The 24,874-nt window shown below is 42.8% G+C and overlaps 1 protein-coding gene across 1 annotated transcript in view; it reads right to left on the reverse strand.

Moving 5' to 3' along the window:
- The window catches only part of LOC137304853 (mucin-2-like), a 50,120-nt gene extending 31,274 nt beyond the window's left edge, over positions 1 to 18,846 (reverse strand). Inside the window, exons 1-2 of the mRNA XM_067973657.1 lie at positions 18,788 to 18,846; positions 1,745 to 1,814 (exon numbers count right to left, since the gene is read on the reverse strand). Coding sequence (XP_067829758.1) covers positions 1,745 to 1,784 — 40 coding nt within the window. The 5' untranslated portion in view covers positions 1,785 to 1,814; positions 18,788 to 18,846. The remainder of the gene's footprint in view (positions 1 to 1,744; positions 1,815 to 18,787) is intronic.
- Between the last annotated feature and the right edge of the window lie 6,028 nt (positions 18,847 to 24,874).

Raw genomic sequence — 24,874 nt, forward strand, 5'->3', positions numbered from 1 at the left:
CCAACCTCCATCAACCTGTCAAGGGTTGCCCTCGAGAAGGGAGTCAGCCTCTTTGCCTAAGCCCCTCATGAGAAGACCTGGTTTAAGCAGGTGGTGATGAACAAGCCTGATAATGTGCCATTGGATTTAGGTGTCTTGAAGAGCAAGGGGGCTGGCATAGCGCCAGCTGCTCTGCGGAGGTATTTTTATCAGGCGGAAGCAGATGCCCGGCCTGTAATCATTGAGGAAATCTTGGGAGCTGGGACGTCTGTTGCTGAAAAGCATTCCTGGGTTTGAGGAAAAGCGCTCAGAGAGTTTGATTAGACTTCCATTAATGACTGATTCTACCAGTGGAGCCTGATATTTTGAGGTAATTGAATTACATAAGGGGAGATGTTGAGGCCTCCCGCCTGATGGAAATGGGGCGGAGGCGCAACCGGAAATGTTGGGGTACAACAGACTGCTCCGTTCCCACTGACAGGGTAGCTGGTGCTGGGCGGTGGAAGGGCCTCCCGAGTTAGGCGGTAGGTGCTTTTAACACGCAACCCGGGGCCCTACAATGTACATTGGTCCCCGACTGCCATTTTAGGGCTCAATTTAGCGGAGTGCACAAAGTTTCAGCTGGCGCTCCAGCTGAAGAGGAGGTTTCAATTTATTTTCCATGGGGCCAGGAGGGTCAGGAGTTGCTGCTCCAGTCTCCGCGGAGACAACCCAGGCTGCTGCCTCACCGGACCCCCCACCCCCCCACTCCCTCCCGAGAACAGAGAACAGAACCCCCTCCTCCATCCCCGCCCCACCCCGATGCTCGTTTTCCACCCGCTGGCCCTCTGTTAAAATTAGGCCCGGCCCTCAAAATGGACTGGGCCTCCTAGCAACATTTTCAGAAGCCTGGGTGGCAGGCTACACTGGCTGCCTGAAAACCGCAACAGAGGAAAATCTAACCCACAATAATTACAACATGGAAACAGGCTGTTCGGCCCAACCAGTCCATGTTGGTGTTTATCCTTCAGACGAGAAGTCGTCCTAATCCCATGTGCCCACCCTGTCCCCAGATCCCTTTATCTCGCTTTCCCTGCAAACATCTACCTATCTAACCTGTTCTTAAAAGTTGACACAGGCTCTACTCCAATCATTGACTCCAATAGTGCATTCCACAGCTGCACAACGTTCTGTATAAAAAGGTTTCTCTCTGTCCTAAATCCCTTGATCTGGAATGCACTGCCTGAAAGGGCGGTGGAAGCAGATTCAATAATAACTTTCAAAAGGGAATTGGATAAATACTTGAAAAGGAATAAACTTGCACAGCTATGAGGAAAGAGCAGGGGGAGTGGGATCAATTGGTAGCTTTCAAAGAGCCGATACCGGCAGGATGGGCTGAAAGGCCTCCTTCAGTGCTGAATGATTCTCTGATCTCTCCACTTGAATGAAAGTGAATTTGTCAAAACCGTACCATATTACTCCGAATATTGGAGATATTTTAGCAAAACGCTGAATTATGTTCAGTATTTAGCCTGATTAGGAAGGAAATCGCAACGATTGACCATTAAACCAGACCAGCAGTGATATCATGCAGGGACCTATTGCAACCACTATTACACCTTTATTTTTCACCAAAACCAATCACTTTTAATTCTTTAAAAGCTCCAATATCTAATCCTTCAGTAATGAACCAGGCTCTTATTTACATAAACTTCACAAACTGCAGAACTAACTTGTTTTACATTTGTGCATTTTACTGATGTATTGTGTAGAATAATTCTCTTACCTGCAATGAGCAGAAGAATGAATGGATTCACTAGACCCATGGTGCAGTCTTTGGGTTACACGCTGGGATTCTGAAAAATAACAAAGAATGCCATTTTAATTTTTGCACTACGCATGACTATGTCACCACATCTCTACGTAACACTATTGATTTCATTCCGCTACTTACCTTTCAACCATCTGATTACTTGCCGATGAGCCCTGATCATATCTACCTGCATGCATACAGGCGACTATCTGTTCAGATGTTTATTTCTTTATCTTCCCAGCAATTCTTGTAGAAAAATTGTTAAAACAACTGTATGAGTTGATGTTCAAGCATGTAAATGGAACAGGTATGTGATTGAAGATCCACCATATTGATCCCTAGCATCAGAGGACTCAGTTATGAGGGAGGAATGGAGAAACGTGCCCTTTCCAGCACTAAAAGGTGCCGATTGAATGGCGGCCTTATAAAGCTATAAGTGATAGTGAATAGAATAAAAGAGGTAGGTCTAGAACATTATTTAGACTAAACCCTGACAGTACATAGAAACAAAAGAATAGGAGTAGGCCATTCAGCCCCTCGAGCCTGTTTCCCCCATTCAATTAGATCATGGCTGATCTATACTTGATTTACCCACCTTTGTTCCATATCCATTGCCAACCTAGGAAAATTTCCCCTATACTGTAAATACAGTCTGAATCTAGAGTTATGGGCTCACCAAACAACGGAGAAAAGCAGAACGAGTCTCCCTGGAGGAGGTGGGGGGGGTCTCACTTCACTTCACTTCAAAGTCAGTTTGGGTTTTAAAACCCAATGAAGCTGGTGCTGATAAATCCATCAAGATCTGTGCTATTGCTTATTATAAAGTTTCAAATGGCTCGATGTGGTATTAAAAACCAATGTGTTCAATCGTATGATATGCCATCTTGTGTCATTATTCTATGCACTGATTGGTTGAGAAGCCATATTTTGCACCAATCTAAATCATAAGATATATAAAGCCAAGGAAGTCCAATGCCTATCTCAGCTCAGGAAACACAATAGTTCAACTGATTGTTATTCCAGGATTGAAAATGTGGCTTTGCGATGTGTCTATGTAGGTCCTGAGTTTCACATCAGAGCATAGCATTAACAATGAGAATATTGTATGTCTAAGGCATTAACTCAAATGAATTAATGCATTGGTTAAAATATAAAGGATTTCCATACAAATGGGTGAACACATAACTTTCTAATCATGCAGTTTAAACCCATTTTAGTTTGATAAATGTAGAGAAACAATGATGCAGATCTTGACGCACTCATCGATTTCATGACTACAACCCATGTGACACACTTGATTTCAAAAGGACTGAAACCTAATTGTGCTGATCATTGTTCTCACTTGCATAACAGGTTTCTTATCACCATTTGCACAAGACTGCCTCAAGGCAAACAATAAATGATGACTCATGAACAGTTCCCTCTTCTATTTCTGGCCAAATGCTGTCAAGAGGGCAAGCAACAAGCTTCCCTCAGCTTACCTGCTAGGTGGCACAAGAAAGTGGGCAGGCGATGGCTTCAGCCTCACTTCCCCGATCCCAGTATCTGACCTCCATTCAATGTTTCCCCATGGGAGTACCGCTGAGTCTAGGAACTCAATGCTATTTGGGGTCTTGTGATTACAAGCCAATGCCATACCACTCCAGAGCACTATGAGCTACGTTCACCCATCACCCCTGTGCTCGCTGACCTACAATGGTTCCCAAGCCAGCAACGCTTCAATTTTAAATTTCTCATCCTTGTTTTCAAATCCATCCATGGCCTCATACCTTTCTAGCTCTGTAACCTCCTCCAGCCCTACAACCCTCCGAGATCTCTGCGCTCCTCCAATTCTGGCCTCTTGCGCATCCCTGATTTTCATCGCTCCATCATTGGCGGCCAAGCTTGCAGCTGCCTAGGCCTTAAGTTCTGGAATTTCCTCCCTAAACCTCTCTGCCTCTCTACCTCGCTCTCCTCCTTTAAGATGCTTCTTAAGACCTATCTCCTTGACCAAGCTTTTGGTCACATGTCCTAATATCTCATGTGGTTTGGTGTCAAATGTTACCTAACATTCCTGTGAAGCATCTTGGGACGTTTTACTACGTTAAAGGCGCTATATAAATCTAAGTTGTTGTTGGTGTTCTAGTGCACTGCACCATTTGAGCTGTCTGTGCAATATTTGCTTGAAATACATGAGGCATATCTATATTTTAGTGAAGGGTTCTGGTAGAGTGGCATTCTTCCCTGTTTACCTTTGTTCCCACTGCCGTTCCTAATGCCCATGCATTGAGACCCGATGCTAGCTCACAGGAGCCATGCGAATGGGCTTTCCAATACTACCAAGTCAATGAAGGTGCCCAGTTTCCTATCAGAGCATGGCATCAACAGCAGGAAATCTACAAGTCTGATATCAATGACACTCATCAGAAAGCCAATAGATCTCAAATCACAAAAGAATAACACCGATAAACAAGGTAACACAAACAACGTTTCATTGACTTATTTTATGAAGGAAAACACATATAACCTGAAATCTGATGACCATGTGCAAGTAATTTCTTTTTGCTAATACTTGGGAGGAAAATTCCTTCCGTTTGCTATGTAAGGGGAAATGTATAAAGAACATCAAACAATTTGCTACAAATAGTGAACCAAGAAATCTTCACCTCTTGCCTTTCTGAAGGTCCAAGATTGTACCTTGTGAATTTTGAGGCATTTTTTATTGATTTGCAGACAATAGTGGAAAGCCAATGACCTCTGGCTGCCAGTGCTGAACTTTACTATAAAGTAACCAATCTTTGCACGGCTGACTGCATCTGGGTCCTGTCTTTCCTAGGTTGTAAGAGAGGCCGTGGAAGAAGCATGAGGTGACTTCCTACTGGCCCTCAATGGACCCAACAGAATTGGGGCTGTACGCTGGTAATTGCAAAAAGAGAGAGAGCGCCATCATTAATACAAACCTGCCTAAAGACCCAGGAATAAAACTGAAATCCAGTCTGGAGAAAAATCGGACTGGGAAACAGATCAGACAAGAAGAGAGCCAAGGACTTGAGCACAAAATCTAAGCTGAACCTCCAGTGCAGTATTGAGGGAATGCTGCACTGTCGGAGGTGCCGTTTTTTGGATGTAACGTTAAACCGCGGCCCCGTCTGCCCTCTAAGGTGGACGTAAAAGACCCTATGGCACTCTTCAAAGAAGAGATGGAGCATTCTCCCTGATGTCTTGGCTAATATTTATCCCACAACCAATACCTTAAAACAGATTGCCTGGTCATTATCACATTGTTGTATGTGGGACCTTGCTATGCACAAATTGGCTGCCACATTTCCTACTACACTTAAAAAAAAGTACTTTATTGGCTGCAAAGCACTTTGGAACGTCCTGAGGTCCTGAAAGGTGTTATATAAAATGCAAGTTTTTCTTTTTTTTAAGCCAATGCTGATACCAATTTATTAATCCTATATTTATTCTTATTCTGTAATTGATCAGCAATTTCTAAATAAGTGTTTGAAGGTGATTTGCCTTGCTTCATCCACCTGCCATATCCTCAACAAAAAATTGTGAGCAGAAAATGAATAAGTCATTAGCCTGTAGTAAAACCATTTTTTAAATTGACCCTTGACCTTTTAAGCATTCCATGAATGTCAGAAAAGTAACATCTAGTGTGAATGAACTAATTGACAATTCAGGACATTTTCATGGGCTGGAATTTCTCCTCCCTAGCTCTGGGGCGCTGAAATTGGCCAAGATGCGATCAAAAAGAACTCAACACAGAACGACAATCTGTCCTGGGATCTTCCAGCCTGCACAGATTAGTGATTTGGCAGGTGTAGCCTTCCATACTCACTAGGTTATCGGTGCATCTCTACTGCATTAATCACTTAGTCAAGCTGATTGATCTGGATGCAAATTGAATGACATAAAGAAAAGCCTTTTTTCCCTGAGATTTACATAGAGAATCCAAACATTTTATTGCACTAAAAATCATAGTATTTCACAATAACTGCAAGACACCCTTTGACCATTTTGGACTTCTTCCTTCGGTGAGCAGACTACACAAAGGGGAAAGCAAAGAGGTCCTAAGTATGCAAACTCCTCTGCGTTAAAGGCATGCTAGCTTTAAAGTTCAGTCCACTGCACTGAATCCCACCTCCATAGGAGTGTACAAATGCATTCTTAACCACGTAATACTGAACTAAATTAAAGAATCTACTATATTAGAAATTCAACTTGAGAAACCCAAAAATATTTTATAAATATATAAAGAGGATAACTAAAGAAAGAGTAGGCCAATTAGAGACCTAACCTACGTGTGGAGGCAGAAGATGTGGGTATGGTTCTTAATGAATACTTTGTGTCTGTCTTCACAAAAGAGAGGGATGGTGCAGAGATTGTAGTTAAGGAGGAGGAGTGTGAAATATTGGATGGGATAAACATGGTGAGAGAGGAAGTATTAAGGGGTTTAGCATCTTTGAAAGTAGATAAATCGGCAGGCCCGGATGAAATGTATCCCAGGCTGTTAAAAGAAACAAGGGAGGAAATAGCAGAGGCTCTGACCATCATTTTCCAATCCTCGCTGGCTACAGGCGTGGTGCCAGCGGATTGGAGGACTGCTAGCGTTGTACCATTGTTTAAAAAGGGAGCGAGGGATAGACCGAGTAATTACAGGCCAGTCAGTCTAACCTCGGTGGTGAGCAAATTATTGGAATCAATTCTGAGGGACAGCATAAATCGTCATTTAGAAAGGCACGGATTAATCAAGGACAGTCAACGTGGATTTGTTAAGGGAAGGTCGTGTCTGACTAACTTGATTGAATTTTCTGAGTAGGTAACAAGGAGGGTCGATGAGGGTAAAGCGTTTGATGTAGTCTACATGGATTTCAGCAAGGCTTATGACAAGGTCCCACATGGCAGACTGGTCAGAAAAGTTAAAGCCCATGGGATCCAAGGGCAAGTGGCTAGTTGGATCCAAAATTGGCTCAGTGGCAGGAAGCAAAGGGTAATGGTTGACGGGTGCTTTTGCGACTGGAAGGCTGTTTCCAGTGGGGTCCTACAAGGCTCAGTACTAGATCCCTTGCTTTTTGTGATATATATTAATGATCTGGACTTGAATGTGGGCGGCTTGATCAAGAAGTTTGCAGATGATACAAAAATTGGCCATGTGGTTGATAGTGAGGAGGAAAGCTGTAGACTGCAGGAAGATATCAATGGACAAGGCTGGTAGAAGTAGGGAACCTTGGATGACTCGGGAGATTGAGGCCCTAGTCAAAAAGAAGAAGGAGGCATATGACATGCATAGACAGCTGGGATCAAGTGGATCCCTTGAAGAGTATAGAGATTGTCGGAGCAGAGTTAAGAGAGAAATCAGGAGGGCAAAAAGGGGACATGAGATTACTTTGGCAGATAAGGCAAAGGAGAATCCAAAGAGCTTCTACCAATACATAAAGGGCAAAAGAGTAACTAGGGAGAGAGTAGGGCCTCTTAAGGATCAACAAGGTCATCTATGTGCGGAACCACAAGAGATGGGTGCGATCCTAAATGAATATTTCACATCGGTATTTACGGTTGAGAAAGGCATGGATGTTAGGGAACTTGGGGAAATAAATAGTGATGTCTTGAGGAGTGTACATATTACAGAGAGGGAGGTGCTGGAAGTCTTAACGCGCATGAAGGTAGATAAATCTCCGGGACCTGATGAAATGTATCCCAGGACGTTATGGGAGGTTAGGGAGGAAATTGCGGGTCCCCTAGCAGAGATATTTGAATCATCCACCGCTACAGGTGAGGTGCCTGAAGATTGGAGGGTAGCAAATGTTGTGCCTTTGTTTAAGAAGGGCGGCAGGGAAAAGCCTGGGAACTACAGACTGGTGAGCCTGACATCTGTAGTGGGTAAGTTGTTAGAGGGTATTCTGAGAGATAGGATCTACAGGCATTTGGAGAGGCAGGGACTGATTAGGAACAGTCAGCATGGTTTTGTGAGAGGAAAATCATGTCTCACGAATTTGATTGAGTTTTTTGAAGGGGTAACCAAGAAGATAGATGAGGGCTGTGCAGTAGACGTGGTCTACATGGACTTTAGCAAAGCCTTTGACAAGGTACCGCATGGTAGGTTGTTACATAAGGTTAAATCTCACGGGATCCAAGGTGAGGTATCCAATTGGATTCAAAATTGGCTTGACGACAGAAGACAGAGGGTGGTTGTAGAGGGTTGTTTTTCAAACTGGAGGCCTGTGACCAGCGGTGTGCCTCAGGGATCGGTGCTGGGTCCGCTGTTATTTGTTATTTATATTAATGATTTGGATGAGAATTTAGGAGGCATGGAAGCTGTGGAAGCTACATCATTAAATAAATTTAAAACAGAAATAGACAGTTTCCTAGAAGTAAAGGGAATTAGGGGTTACGGGGAGCGGGCAGGAAATTGGACATGAATTTAGATTTGAGGTTAGGATCAGATCAGCCATGATCTTATTGAATGGCGGAGCAGGCTCGAGGGGCCGATTGGCCGACTCCTGCTCCTATTTCTTATGTTCTTATGTTCTTATGTAAGTCTATAAAATAATGAGGGGCATAGATAAGGTAGATAGTCAAAATCTTTTCCTAAAGGTAGGGGAGTCTATAACGAGGGGGCATAGATTTAAGGTGAGAGGGGAGAGACAGAAAAGGGCCCAGAGGGGCAATTTTTGCACTCAAAGGGTGGTGAGTGTCTGGAACGAGCTGCCAGAGGCAGTAGTAGAGGCGGGTACAATTTTGTCTTTTAAAAAGCATTTGGACAGTTACATGGGTAAGATGGGTATAGAGGGATATGGGCCAAGTGCAGGCAATTGGGACTAGCTTAGTGGTATAAACTGGGCGACATGGACATGTTGGGCCGAAGGGCCTGTTTCCATGTTGTAAACTTCTATGATTCTATGACTGGTCAGGTGGGCAGAAAAGTGGCAAATGGAATTCAATCCAGAGAAGTGTGAGGTAATGCATTTGGGGAGGGCAAACAAGGCAAGGGAATAGACAATAAATGGGAGGATACTGAGAGGTGTAGAGGAACAAAGGGACCTTGGAGTGCATGTCCATAGATCCCTGAAGGTAGCAGGACAGGTAGATAATGTGATAAAGAAGGGATATGGGATTCTTTCCTTTATTAGCCAAGGCATAGCATATAAGAGCAGGGAGGTTATGTTGGAACTGTATAAAACACTAGTTAGGTCATAGCTTGAGTACTGCGTACAGTTCTGGTCACCACATTACAGGAAAGATGTGATTGCACTAGAGAGGGTACAGAGGAGATTTACGAGGATGTTGCCAGGGCTGGAGAATTTTAGCTATGAGAAAAGATTGAATAGGCTGGGGTTGTTTCCTTTGGAACAAAGGAGGCTGAGGGGAGATTTAATTGAGGTGTATAAAATTATGATGGGACTCGATAGCGTGGATAGGGAGGACCTATTTCCCCTAGCAGAAGGGTCAGTGACCAGGGAGCATAGATTTAAAGTAATTGGTAGAAGGATTAGAGAGGAGCTGAGGAGAATCTTTTTCACCCAGAGGGTGGTGGGGGTCTGGAACTCACTGCCTGAAAGGGTGGGAGAGGCAGAAGCCCTCAACTCATTTAAAAAGTACCTGGATGTGCACCTGAAGTGCTGTAACCTACAGGGCTACGGACCAAGTGCTGGAAAGTGGGATTAAGCTGAATAGCTCTTTTCTGGCCGGCACGGACATGATGGGCCAAATGGCCTCCTTCTGTGCCGTAACCTTCTATGATTTTATGATTCTAACTTATTTTCTCAGTGCATCAGATATAATACCCCAATCCAGCAACAAATTCGCTTGTACTGATAAAACTGTCCATTTTCAGTTTTGTAAGAAATCTTGAAGCCTGTAAAGGATGATTTACAGATTTGGTCCTGCTCTATGTAGCACAGCAACTGTATTTTCCAAGGGCACAATACACCTATATTGAGATACCACCTGTTTCTAAGTCTGCAGTGATTTTTTTACAATGGGAATCCAGTATATTGACCTTAGAAGCAGCCACACTATGAGCACAATTACAAATCATACACTTTAATACATTGACTTAACATACAATCATTTTTAAGAGGTATTAAATTCTGATAATCAATCTTTGTATTGACCATACACCCTGAATAAAAATGAGCAGATAAAATGCCTTTGGTTAACTATCAAATCACAATTTACTTCAATATATCCATAGCAAAAATGACTTTAAGTTGATGTTTAAAAAGACTATTAACCCTTTTTATGTTTAAAAAAAAGTTAAAATAGTAATGAAAATATACACAAAATTACCTCTTTACCAAATAGATCCTTTCAGTGTTTAATCCTTTCTGAGGTTCCAATTCCGTTCAATGAAAAGCAACTACACAGGTTAGAGGTGGATCTCCAGAACTGATTATCTCCCCAACTGATGCCTGTTCTTTCTGGCGCAGATTAGGTTTTTTTTTGCTGTTTGCTAAATTAGAAACAGGTCTTTTATGTGGGTATTGTTGGTGTCGTGTTTCATAGTTTCATGACGCTTTCCTTTTTGTCTTTCTCTTTTGGGCCCTCCAGGTATGGAGCTGACGGACAGCGATGGAATGCTAACGAAACTGGTCCCACCACTCCTTGATGTTGACTGACTGCATTTTTTTTAGAAAGTTCTTTTCTCTATTTCCATATTCAGGACTCCATCAGAGTGCAGGTGGGCTCTCAAGCCTCCTTCAACCCAGCCCTCGGAAGAGGTATGGAAGGGACATGGTGGCAACCCTCCAGTACCTCAGCTCTCCCATCATGGCATTTTGAATAATTGGCACTGTTTTTTTTTGCCTCTATTACTTTATTTGGTGGATTATTCCAAATATTTAGACAAATCATAGGAACATATGAACAGGAGGAGGCTATTCAGCCCCTTGAGCCTGTTCTGCCATTCAATGAGATCATGGCTGATCTGTGTGCTAACTCCATCCCCCCGCCTTGGCTCCAAATCCCTTAATACCATTGGCTAGCAAAAATCTATCGGTCTCTGATTTAAAATTATTAATTGAGCATCTACTGCTTTTTGTGGGAGAGAGTTCCTCACTTCTACCACCCTTTGTGTGAAGAAGTGTTTCCTCACTTCTCTCCTGAATGGCCTGGCTCTGATTTTAAGGTTATGCACTCTTGTCCTAGACTCTCCCACTTGTCCTAGACTCTCCCACTTGTCCTAGACTCTCCCACTTGTCCTAGACTCCCCCACCAGTGATAAATGACTCTTGTAAAATGAAATAAAAACAGAAACTGCTAGAAACACTCAAGCAACATCTGTGGAAAGAGGAAGATCGGGTTAACGCTTTAGGTCAATGACCTTTTCTCACAATGTTATCAACCTGACACGTTAACCCTACCTTTCCCTCTCCACATATGCTGCCTGACCTGATGAGTGCTTCCAGCAGTTACTGTTTTTACTTCAGATTTGTAGCACCTGTGGCATTTTGCCTCATACAAAATGAAATCTTACAAAAAGATCGAATGAACGAACTCAGCAGCCAGTTTGCGCATAGCAAGCTCCCACAAACGGGACTGTGAAAATGACCAGATAATCTGTTTTTTAGTGATGTTGGATGAGGGATAAATATTGGCCAGGACACCGGGGAGAACTGCTCTGCTCTTCTTCGAAATAGTGCCATGGGATCTTTTATGTCCACTTGAGAGGGGCAGACAAGGCCTCGGTTTAACATCTCATCTGAAAGACGGCACCTCCAACAGTGCAGCAGTCCCTCAGTAATGCACTGAAGTGTCTGGCTAAATTTTGTGCTCAAGTCTCTGGAGTGGGGCGTGAACCCACAACCTTCCGAATCAGAGGCGTGAGTGCTACCCAGAGTCACAGCTGTATTGAAACCAATGGAAAGGAAAGTAGGCTCCCAGTGGATCGGCTTTGATTATGATGCCCTAGGATTGAATAGCTTGCCAATGCTCACACATGAAGAATGGCAAGTAGCCAATGTATTGGAGGGCAACTTGAGTCCTGGGAAGGAATTACTCCTTTAGAATAGAAGGGCAAGGGGAAAATTGGGAGAAAAGAAATATGGTCAGGTACAAATATAGGTAAGGCCTTAGGTTTTGCACTGAGGTTTGCAGACGAAACAAAATCCTTACTGTGTTTTCTTGTGTGATTAGTTTTAAGAAAAAATGTCATAGAACCAGTCACAGGAATTTGGGTTGTCAGTCATTGTAAGTTAGAATTACGAATATAGTGCTATAAAAAATGACAATTTGATCAGTTTTAGAGTAAGGATTATAATTATATTGTCAGGATGGAGTTATAGGTTGAGCTAGAGTTAAAGTTAACACCTTTTTATTAATAGGTGACCCTTTACTTTAGTAGTAATACTTAAGTTACCCAGTGACCAGTACATTACCTGGAATTGTAAAACTCTGAAGGATTGTTAAATATGTAAGAATTTAGTTCCTCCACAAAAGCAATTACATGTGTGATAGCTCCTTTATTGGTTTTTTCTATTCTGCTCTATTGCCATACGAGTTCTGCTGGCTCCTGACATGAGTGTCAAACGCCAAGGCTAATTTGCCAGAGTTGCCAAGGCCATCAACAAAAAAAATCCAATAAAATGTTTCCTCTTCACCCTTATGGGTAGCGAAGTAGTTTCAATACCACTCAGCTATAGTGAGCATTCCCAGTTAAGGAGGGATGTTTATGGAACAAAAATATGTAATTTAATATGGATTTTAATACAGCTTAGTTAGTATAAGCAGCTGCAGCTTGCAAAAGACTTTTTTTATGTTTCAATCACTTTACACAGTGGCTGAGAAGCGCAGTACAGATGAGTGATGTTGAAATCCCTTTACTACCGACACAGGTTGGAGAAAGAGGGCTGGCACTCTGGTTGGCCACTTCTGCCTTTGATTTCATCAGGGCTTCTATTTATAGCAGTGCTGCAGCCTGAGACCAGACCCATGGGCAGATGTCCAAGGCTGGAGTACAACACTCATAGCGCAAACTTGCTCCAGATTCACGCTAGAAATTGGATCCCAATTATTGGATTAGGGCTTCAATTTTGGGTTTATTAATCTGTCAGAAATTGGAGGCTGCCAGAGAAGTGGGGTACATAAAGCTAATTTGAAATAAGGTTGAAATAAGGTTTATTCCTTCCCATAAACCTTTCTGCCTCTCTATCTCTCTCTCTTCCTTTAAGACGCTCCCTGAAGCCTACCTCTGTGACCAAACTCCTGTCCTAATATCTCCTTATGCGGCTTGGTGTCAAATATTATAATAAATCTGTCATAGGGAAAATGCTAGAATCTATTATTAAGCAGGTTATAACAGGGCACTTAGAAAATCTCAATGCAATCAGGCAGAGTCAACACGGCTTTGTGAAAGGGAAATCGTGTTTGACTAATTTATGAGAGTTCTTTGAGGAAGTAACAAGCAACGTGGATAAAGGGGATCCTGTGGATGTGGTGTACTTTGATTTCCAGAAGGCTTTTGACAAGGTGCCTCATCAAAGGCTACTACACAAAATAAGAGCTCATGATGTAGGGGGTAACATATTAGCATGGATAAAGGATTGGTTAGCTAATAGGAAACAGAGAGTAGGCATAAATGGGTCATTTTCAGGTTGGCGAGATGTAACGAATGGAGTGCCACAGGGATCAGTGCTTGGGCCTCAACTATTTACAATCTATATCAATGACTTAGATGAAGGGACCAAATGTATGGTTGCTAAATTTGCTGATGACACAAAGGTAGGTAGGAAAGTAAGTTGCGACAAGAACATAAGGAGTCTGCAAAGGGATACAGATAGGTTAAGTGAGTGGGCAAAAATTTGGCAGATGAATATAATGTAGGAAAATGTGAACTTGCCCACTTTGGCAGGAGGAATATAAAAGCAGTATATTATTTAAATGGAGAGAGATTGCAGAACTCTGAGGTACAGAGGGATCTGGGGGTCCTAGTACATGAATCACAAAAAGTTAGTATGCAGGTACAGCAAATGATTAGGAAGGCAAATGGAATGTTATCATTTATTGCAAGGGGAATGGAATATAAAAGTAGAGATGTTTTGCTACAGTTGTACAGGGCATTGGTGAGACCACATTTAGAATACTGTGTGCAGTTTTGGTCTCCTTATTTAAGAAAGGACATAACTGCTTTGGAGTCAGTTCAGAGAAGGTTCATTCGACTGATTCCTGGGATGAGGGGGTTGCCTTATGAGGAAAGGTTGGACAAGTTGGGCCTGTATACACTGGAGTTTAGAAGAATGAGAGGTATCTTATTGAAACATATAAGATCCTGAGGGGACTTGAAAGGGTAGATGCTGAGAGGGTGTTTCCCCTTGTGGGAGAGACTAGAACTAGGGGCCACAGTTTAAAAATAAGGGGTCTGCCATTTCAGATGGAAATGAGGAGAAATTTTTTCTCTTAGAGGGTCGTGAGTCTGTGGAACTCCCTTCCCCAGAGAGCGGTGGAGGCAGGGTCACTGAATATTTTTAAGGCTGAGTTAGAGAGATTCCTGATTAACAAGGGAGTCAAAGGTTATAGTAGGTAGACGGGAAAGTAGGGTTGAGGTCGCAATCAGATCAGCCGTGGTCTTATCAAATGGCAGAGCAGGCTCGAGGGGCCGAATGGCCTACTCCTGCTCTTAATTCGTATGTTCGTATATTGTTTGATAGCACTTCTGTGAAGCACCTTGGGACTTTTACTATGTTAATGGCGCTATATAAATGCAAGTTGTTGTTGTTCAGCCTTCAAGCTGCTTGATGTTTGACTTTGATGTTAAAGAGGAATCTGATTTAAAATGTGGATGTGGTTATGTACCACCTTGTTAGGAAGGTATAAGAGTATAGGTATTGCAGTGACATCTTTGGCGTCACTGTGACACTTTGGTAAAAGCCGCATCCAATTGACAAATTATCACAATTTGTGGGAAGATCACAACACCCATAGGAGATATTGCCCTCAGAAGGCCTTCAGAAACGACACGATAAGATTCCTCCATTGTTTTCTCTCCTCTTTAAATAACCTGCCTATGCATCTATCTCCAGCCGAAAGGGGTTGGCAAGTGAACTAACCCCTGACCTTTGGCTATGCCACACCAGGATGAACAGTGCAACGTTAGTCCAGACTGGCCCTCCCCCTGATCTGCCTTCCTTCTCATTGAGAAGCAGCCCCATACCACATTTACATTGCTTTATCTGCATTATCAGTTCAGGTCCATCCCACCAAAAAAAACCCTCTCCTTTATATTGTGAGATGGGTTCCACAGCAGCCATAGATACACATGAAGATGCAGCTCAGAACTATGTTTCGGATCATCCGTTTGGCTGGGAAGGTATGTAGAGGCCAGTGAGTGCAAGGTTGCTATGTTGGTCTCTGTAGGGAGACTGAGGCACTCAGCCCAGAATGAAAGGCCAACTCTACCTCCAAGAGCAAGTCTGATTCTCTTTGCACTGCCTCGTCACCACACTCACTAAGCTGGTCTTGGGGTTGGCAGTTAATGCTTGCTATTGGCCTCCACTCTGTGCCAACTTGGCCAAGAATGCTGTGTCCCGCCAGTCAGTGCTGAAGGTTAGAACTAACATCATCAACAAGGCCAACAGAATACTGAGCTACACAGCCAAAACAGTAGGATGCAAGTCAGAGGAAGTCATGGTCAAATTGTACAGTAGTCAGACCCAACCTTGAGTACAGTGTTCAGTTCTGGTCATCGAGATACATACAGTGTAGAGAAGAGCCTTGAGAGCGATCCCTAGTGTCAGAGACCTGGGTTATGAGGAAAGACTGGAACATCTGAGAGGTGATCTAGGGTTTTATAAGACAGTTAAAAGAATGGAAAAGATAAATCTGAAATGCTATTTTAAATTAAATTTGAGAGTAGGACAAGGAAATACAGGTTCAAACTCGTAAAAGGTCAATTTAAAACTGATAACAAGAAGTACTTCTTCAAACAAAGCGCACATACAATGGATAGGGGAAAACCTTGGATCCCTAAGAAACAATTAGATGCTGAAATGAGGCAACCTTTTGTATAGATGAATTAAGAATGACCTTCCTCATTAGCTTATGATCTTGGGATCATGCTGAAGGCTTTATTTAATGCAGTACTAGGGTGTCAACTATGTGAACTTCTCATAAGAAATTAACCTGATAATTAAGGAGTGATAAGGGTCATTAGATTACATTCTTGTCTTGCTCTATTCCCTTTCTCATAGTCTCCTTCCACCAAACCCTTTCATATCCAGAATAGGGTGTAAGGCTGTCAGTCAAACAGGGTAGTACGGGCCAAAAATGAACAAAGGGTTGAAATAATTGCAAAAGATTACATTAAAATGTGCCTTTGAAATGCTAGCAAGCGAAATTGTATTCAAATCTAATTGCAGTCTACATCACAAATTAAATTAAATGCTGTGATTTGTTAATCTAGTTATTCTGATGACATTGTTTATTTGTATATGTTCTGTGCTGGCAATGGGAGCAAAGAGGCGACTAAAGTCTCAAGACAATAGACAAAAGTGCTCAACTTCTTAGTTTACACAAGTACCTTTAGAGCTGTTTCATGGTATACAAGACCAGTGGAGGTACTGCAGCTTCCCAATACACGGTACCAGCTGCAACAAGAAAGTGAATCTGCTAGAATTCTCTGAGGGCCATCAGCTGGGAAAAAGTCCCATTTTCCACAGGGTTACCTTTGCTTTACATTCGGTTACATGAGATCCATGCGTCGGGATCTAGCAGTGCTAGCACAAATAACAACAACTTGCATTTATATAGCGTCCTTAACATAATAAAATGTCCCAAGATGCTCCACAGGAGCGTTAACAAACAAAATTTGATACCGAGCCACATAAGGAGGTATTAGGACAGGTGACCAAAAGCTTGGTCAAAGAGGTGGGTTTTAAGGCGTGTCTTAAAGGAGGAGAGAGAGGCGGAGAGGTTTAGGGAGGGAATTCCAGAGCTTAGGGCCCAGGCAGCTGACGGCACGGCCGCCAATGGTGGAGTGATGAAAATCAGGGACGTGCAAGAGGCCGGAATTGGAGGAGCGCAGAGGTCTCGGAGGGTTGTAGGGCTGGAGGAGGTTACAGAGATAGTGAGGGGCGAGGCCATGGATGGATTTGAAAACAAGGATGAAAATTTTAAAATCAAGGCATGCTGGTCTGGGAACGAATGTAGGTCAGCGAGCGCAGGGGTGAAAGTGATGGGTGATGGCACCAGAACAGTACTTTTTGAAAGCCTTTGAAGGATTCCCGACTTTTGAACTTGTACAATGCTTTCCGCATAAATGAGAATTAACTAGGAGGCAACAGGTGGATGTCGAGCAGAAATGAGGGGAGTCACCAAAGACATGGTCAAATGAAAGTGCAGGTTCAAGGTAGACTCTTCAGTCTATCTGGTCAGAAGCTTTTATAGTCAGGAAGGGCGATCGCGAGGTAAAGTGGTTTGGAAAGAATTCCAGAGGGCACGATATAATTACAGGAGGGAGCAGGGTAGTGGGATGAAATTTTTAATGCTCTGGCAGAGAGCCTGCATAGACATGAGATGCCAAATGGCCTCCTTCTATTCTGTAAACTTCTATGGTTCTACAGCAAGGCGTAGTCCCTTGAAGATCCTGTTCCAATGTTAGATTAGTGTAGGCAGGGAACGTACAATAGTCTTGAATCAGAGGGCCAGATTATCAGTGTGGCTAAGTGTCTGGAGACGATTGCTCAAACAAGGTGGAGCAAGGCCATGGAGGGATTTGGAGCGACGGGGAAAATATCCTGAAATCCTTTGTGCTGTAAGATTCTATGATTCTATTAAATCAATTCATGAGGGCAAAGGGAACTGAGCAAGGGTGGCATTCTCGCCTCTGAGTCAGAAGGTTGTGAGATCAAGTCCCACTTGCCTTGTGGAAGCTGGACCTGTGCTTATGGACGTTGCTGAGTGGGAGCATGTTGATGATGAATAGGAAGAGTCCAAAGATGGAGCACTGAGGCACAGTGGAGCTAACTGAGCAAGCACGGATCAGAAACTTAGCTCTTAGATCACAGTGAGATGTATGAAGACACTACCACTCCCTATCTGTGTTGTAGTGTTCTAGCCCGCTCCCATTTCTAATTAGATCTTTTAATTATATTCTCAAAATCTGTGTATACTAGGGCACTAAAGTTACCCATATTAGTCAGCAGCCAACTATAGCGACGCCTCAGCGGAAGTTGCAGGTGGGGTCTAGTGGGAATGGGGATGAGTGGTGTGGGAGATTGAGGAAACAGGGAGAAAGAACAATATTTCATGGCAATAATACATTTGTAGGTCACATGTTAGAAACTAGTTTTGTTGTACCCTTAAAGCACTTATATGATATTCCTTTGCCCGTTATTGTAACGCGGATGTTAAGTCATTTATTTTAAAGAGCAGACGGAGGAATGCAATAGGAATTTTTTTTTTACATAGAAAAATTCTTAAGAGTTTCTCCACTAATATCACAACAGTAAGGGACAATCTTTCATTGCATTTTCACCATTATATTTTCCTTCTGTTGGACCATCCAGTACTGTAAAACCTCGGGCACATCTCATTCATCATCAATGCCAACCAAACATTCAAATCAGATAATTCCCATATATCCATCTGCCCTAATAGAAATCGTTTTGCTGCCTTTTCCACGCTTGTGCCTATAGCTTTGCTCCTGCGATTCTAACACACACAAAGTACCAGCATGTCAGCACCTGTTTCCTATGCCGCACGGTGTAACTTCACAATTGAGAATCCAGCCTATTTGCCTTATAAATAAAATATTTTTATAAAATTGCTCAATAGTTGTATTTACATATTGCGCAGTTTAAAGTATATTTCGTTATTAATAAGCAACAATATTTAAAGCAAATTAAACATTTTGAGTCATTTACCCTAACCTTTATATTTTCCTGTAATTGCCTTGCTGATAATTCCGGTTGCATCCATAAAAGATTAGTTACTAAAATAAAGATTAAAGCAATAAACTTTTGCAAATCATTTAGATCTACCAAATAAAACGAATAATTTCACCATGAGTAAATTAGTGACAAGATTTCTAAATACCTCTGTGAGTAACCTTCAGTCCTTGTCCCTGTGCGCTCGACTGATTTGGTTTCTTTCCCTCTAATATTTATTTGATGCCTAGCCTGGGTTTCACTGGGTCTCAGATTTCAAGTGACGTTTCTTTCACGTAACTGCGTTCATATTTTGACTAAGGTGTTTTGAAATCTTCGTTTTGCGAGGTTAAGTATTTCATAATTTTGTTTCCTTTTTCCTCCATCCATTCTTTCCTTTCATTCATTTTTCAGTCATTCCTTAAATGGCAAATTCATGTGTTAAAAATGTTTTTTAAAAATGTAAAAGAAACTTTTTTGCACGCCGTTTTACTCCCAATGCAAAGCCTATCTATTACAAATGAACGTGTATTGATTACCAGTGGCTATTTTCGAGGCGTTGTCCTTTCAGACAAAGAAGCAACAACTACATCGTAAGGTATGCTGTTAAACTGGAATTTCATTGCCCAAACCAAACGAACCAAATCCTTGCTTACGGCCAGTCACATCCCCGCCCTGCGAACTTCTAACAGTACGGAGATCTACCCATATACACACAGCACCAACAGTGCACGTTTTCCTGAATTTCTTTTTTCAAGCAACGCATAAATACAACAAAATTATGCACAGACAGACCTACTCATATAGAGTTTTATATATAATAAATTTACAAATAAATTGTCTAACCACAGTTCTGTTACAGAGTTATAAATTCTTGGGCCAAACCTACTTAAATTGACAAATATAGGCAAGGTGCCACATCAAAGGCTACTACACAAAATAAGAGCTCATGGTGTAGGGGGTAACATATTAGCATGGATAAAGGATTGGTTAGCTAATAGGAAACAGAGAGTAGGCATAAAAAGGTCATTTTCAGGTTGGCAAGATGTAACGAGTGGAGTGCCACAGGGATCAGTGCTGAGGCTTCAACTATTTACAATCTATATCAATGACTTGGATGAAGGGACCGAATGTATGGTTGCTAAATTTGCTGATGACAGTAAGTTGTGAAGAGGACATAAGGAGTCTGCAAAGGGATATAGATAGGTTAAGTGAGTGGGCAAAAATTTGGCAGATGAGTATAATGTGGGAAATGTGAACTTGGAAGAATAGAAAAGCAATATATTATTTAAATGGAGAGAGATCGCAGAACTCTGAGGTACAGAGGGATCTGGGGGTCCTAGTACATGAATCACAAAAAGTTAGTATGCAGGTACAGCAAGTGATTAGGAAGGCAAATGGAATGTTGTCATTTATTGCAAGGGGGATGGAATATAAAAGTAGAGATGTTTTACTACAGTTGTACAGAGCATTGGTGAGACCACATCTAGAATACTGTGTGCAGTTTTGGTCTCCTTATTTAAGAAAGCACATAATTGCTTTAGAGGCAGATCAGAGAAGGTTCACTCTACTGATTCCTGGGATGAGGGGGGTATCTTATGAGGAAAGGTTGGACAAGTTGGGCCCGTATACACTGGAGTTTAGAAGAATGAGAGGTGATCTTATTGAAACATATAAGATCCTGAGGGGACTAGAAGGGGTAGATGCTGAGAGGATGTTTCCCCTTGTAGGAGAGACTAGAACTAGGGGCCACAGTTTAAAAATAAGGGGTCTCCCATTTCAGACGGAGATGAGAAGAAATTTTTTCTCTCAGAGTGTCGTGAGTCTGTGGAACCTCCTTCCCCAGAGAGCGGTGGAGGCAGGGTCACTGAATATTTTTAAGGCTGAGTTAGATAGATTCCTGATTAACAAGGGAGTCAAAGGTTATAGTAGGTAGACGGGAAAGTAGGGTTGAGGTCACAATCAGATCAGCCATGATCTTATCAAATGGCAGAGCAGGCTCGAGGGGCCGAATGGCCTACTCCTGCTCTTAATTCGTATGTTCGTATGTAGGCAAGCTGTTTCTAAAAGTTCTGCATTAGATCCATGTATTAATATTCCAGGTTATAAGGCCTTTAGAAAGGACAGGGAAATTGGAAAAGGAGGAGTAGCAATATTGATAAGGGACGTGATTACAGCATTAGGAAGAGGGGATACCAGGAAGGGTGAGCAGGCAGTAGAAACGCTATGGATAGAATTGAGGAATAGAAAAGAATGCAAGACTTTGGTGGGAGATCATTGTGTACAGCACAGAAAGAGGCCATTTGGCCCATTGTGCTTGTGCCAGCCCTTTGGTAGAGCTATCTAATTAATCCCACACCCCTGCCCTTTCCCCATAGCCCTGTAATTTTTTTCCCTTCAAGTATTTATCCAATTCCCTTTTGAAAGTTACTATTGAGACTGCTTCCCCCGCCCTTTCAGGCAGCGCATTCCAGATCAGAACAACTCGCTGTGTAAAAAAATGATTCCTCATGTCGCCTCTGATTCTTTTGCCAGTCACCTTAAATCTGTGTCCTCTGGTTACTGATGTTCTGCCACTGGAAACAGTTTCTCCTTATTTACTCTATTATAACTGTTCATGATTTTGAACACCTCTATCAAATCTCCTCTTAACCTTCTCTGCTCTAAGGAGAACAACCCCAGCTTCTCCAGTCTCTCCACATAACTGAAGTCCCTCATCCCTGGTACCATTCTAGTAAATCTCTTCTGCACCCTGCTGTAAGGCCTTGACATTCTTCCTAAAATGTGATGCCTAGAATTGAATACAATACTCCATCTGAGGTTTTATAAAGGTTTAACATAACTTCCTCGTTTTGTACTCTATGCCTCTATTAATAAAGCCAGGGATCTGATATGCTTTTTTTTTAACAGCCTTCTCAACTTTTCCTGCCACCTTCAAAGATTTGTGTACATACAGCCCCAGGTCTCTCTGTTCCTGCACTCCCTTAAAAATGTACCATTTAGTTTGTATTTATCCCCTAAACACTACTTGCTATAAGAGTTGCAGACCTCACCTTTCTTTTTACTTTAGTTACTGTAGAATAGTAGAAATACTCACCTGAACCTACTTACCAATCAGGTGCCTCCCCTGTGTCGTGTCCCTTTCTGATTCCTGACATCACTTCGAATTCCGTCGCAGCTCCCTCTGAACGAATAAAAAAAAAGCATTTGAACAAATATGAGTTGCTCAGAGAGAGCCAGCATTTGTAAAGGGGAAAGTATGTCTAATAAACCTAGTTGAACTTTTTGAGGAGGTAACTAACGTGGTAGATAAGAGAGTGTCTATGGATATTATTTATATGGACCTCCAGAAGGCTTTTGACAAGGTTCCACATAAGAGACTGTTAACAAAAATGAGAACGCAAGGAATTGGAGGAAACTTATTGGCTTGGATAGGAATTAGTCAGGAGGTAGGAGACAGAGAGTAAGGATAATGGATATGTACTCAAATTGGCAAGATGTGACTAGTGGTGTCCCCAGGGATCTGTACTGGGACCACAGCTTTTCACTATATTTATAAATGACTTGGATGAAGGAATAGAGAGCTGTACAATTAAGTTTGCTGATGACACTAAGTTAGGTGGCACAATAATGTAGATGGGAGCAGAAAGTTGCAAAGGGACATTGATCGATTAAGTGAGTGGCAGATGAAGTTCAATGTGGAAAAGTGTGAAGTCATCCACTTTGGACCTAAGAAAGATAGATTAAAGTATTTTCTAAATGGTGAGAAGCTGGGAACTTTGGATGAGCAGGGAGATTTAGGGGGCCAAGTACAGAAATCTCTAAAACCTAGTGGACAGGTACAAAAAATTATTTTAAAAGGCTTATGGAATGTTGACCTTTATCTCAAAGGGCTGGAATACAAAGGGGCAGAAATTATGTTACAGCTGTACAGAACTCTGGTTAGATCCCATCTGGAGACTGCATTCAGTTCTAGGCACCGCACCTCAGGAAGGAGATATTGGCCTTGGAGTGGGGGAGGGGGGCAGCCCATATTCACCAGAATGATACCAGGGCTAAAAGGGTTAAATTATGAGGACAGGTTGCAGAGACCAGGCTTGTATTCCTTTGAATATAAAAAATTAATGGGTGATCTAATTAAGGTGTTTAAGATGATTAAAGGATTTGATCGGGTAGATAGAAAGGGTGCTAAATTGGGCCGTGTAACGCCCGTTATTTCGGTGTTACACAGCCTCTCCGACATCCAAGAGGGCGTCTTGGATGCGCACACACGTTTCCAGCGTGACATGCGCCAGACGCCATCTTGGTATAGGAGTTAACGCAGATAACAAACACTGGAATCATGTAAAGTAGGGAGAAAATGGCTTCAATCAGTGTACAGAGCTGATTTAAAGTGATACACACGATTTTGGGACTTAACGCTCAACTCAATGCACAATCTTAACCCCGACCATCTGAACATGTCTTAAGAGTGCCTGGAGGACCCTCTACCAGCGCTATTTAAAGGGACTATGCAGGATTTACAGGTTAGTGGCTGGATTATTACTTCTGGCTGCCCACACATTTACAACTGTTTTTGGAGGTCTCCTACACTTGAATACTAGGACGTGGGGACATAGGCTAATATTTAGAGCCAGGACGTGCAGGAGTGAAGTTAGGAAATGCTTCTACATGAAAAGGTTGGGAGAAGTTTGGATCACTCTTCTGCAAACGGCAGTTGATGCTAGCTCAATTGTGAATTCTAAATCTGAGACTGATAGATTTCTGTGAACCAAGGATATTAAGGGATATGGGGCTAAGACAGAAATATGGAGTTAGGTCACAGCTCCACCATGATCTCATTGAATGGCGGAACATGCTCGAGGGGCTGAATGCCATTGCCACTTGCTGCCTACTGATGCGCGCTACCTTCTCCTGCAAGAAAGCGGGATGTGGGTCTGGGCAATGTGCCTGTCATTTATGAATAGCTGCCAGTGTGTGTGGCCTGTGAGTTGTGGTTTGGCGGCTTGCAACAGTGGTAATGTGTGAGGGTGAGAGGAAGCATCTGATTTGAAGAGTTGAGTACTGATGGAAAGAGTTTGTTGGTAGGTGGGTGTTGGGGGGTTTGGTGCGTGGAGGAGTGGATGTGGCCAGTGGTGCAGTTGGTAGGAGACGCCACTTGACAGTTGATCTCACTCACCTTGACCACTCATGTCAAAGTATTGAACTTCTTCCTGTACTGCATTCATGTTCATGATGCTGTGCGCCTGGCATTGACTTCGTCCCCCGCTGCCTCCCACTGTCTTTTGGGTGTATGTCTGGAGGGCCTCTTGCTCCCCCCCCCCCACCGTGGATATAGGATGTCCCTCCTTCTGTCCACCTCTTGCACCAAGGCCTCTGGTGCATCAACAGAGAACCTTGCTGTACGGACTCTCAGCAGATTGGTGAGGTCTGCCATGCAGATTGGTGGATGTGGGATTTCGTGGTGCACAACCTTTATTCAATATTTTAACATAACTCATCAGTATGTAAACATAGGGATGGGACCTGCATCTGTGTTTTACGTGTGAAATGTCTAATCTCCGTTCAGGCTTCGTGCAAACAGCAGGCTGTTATATTCAGCAAATAACAGGTACCAGCTACCTTTAAGAGATTTCTAACAGACAGCCTGCCTTTAAGAGATTGGAGCTCCCCCTGCTGGTGGAAAGTGCGAATTGCATGGAATGCTCGCTCAACGCTGATTTCCAACGCAGATCGCAGGTGAGTCCTCGCGCCTGATGAAATTCTCGTCCTGCCTGCGCAGAGACCATTGGGCGTGGGGTAATAGGGGATCGTGTTACTCCCGCCCATTCAGTCACCTCCACTGAACAGTGGGTAGCAGAAGAACTGGTGTCGAGGAGCAGTTTTGCTGGTGAGTGGTAAGTAGTTTTTCTTTCCTTTTTTTTGTCTTGATATTGTAGTTGTTGTTAAGCTAACTTAAGGGTTAAGTCATGGCAGGAGATCCCAGACCCGTGTCATGTTCCTCTTGTGGGATGTGGGAATTCAGGGCTCCTTCCTGTGTCCCTGGTTCCTTCACCTGCGGGAAGTGTGTCCAGCTGCAGCTATTGTTTGACCGCTTGACGGCTCTGGAGCTGCGGATGGACTCACTTTGAGGCATCCGCGATGCTGAGGAAGTCGTGGATAGCACGTTCAGTGAGTTGGTCACACCACAGATAAAAATTACTGAGGGAGATAGTGAATGGGTGACCAACAGACAGAGGAAGAGTAGGAAGGCAGT

Source organism: Heptranchias perlo, chromosome 38, assembly GCF_035084215.1.
Source record: "Heptranchias perlo isolate sHepPer1 chromosome 38, sHepPer1.hap1, whole genome shotgun sequence".
NCBI lineage: Eukaryota > Metazoa > Chordata > Chondrichthyes > Hexanchiformes > Hexanchidae > Heptranchias > Heptranchias perlo.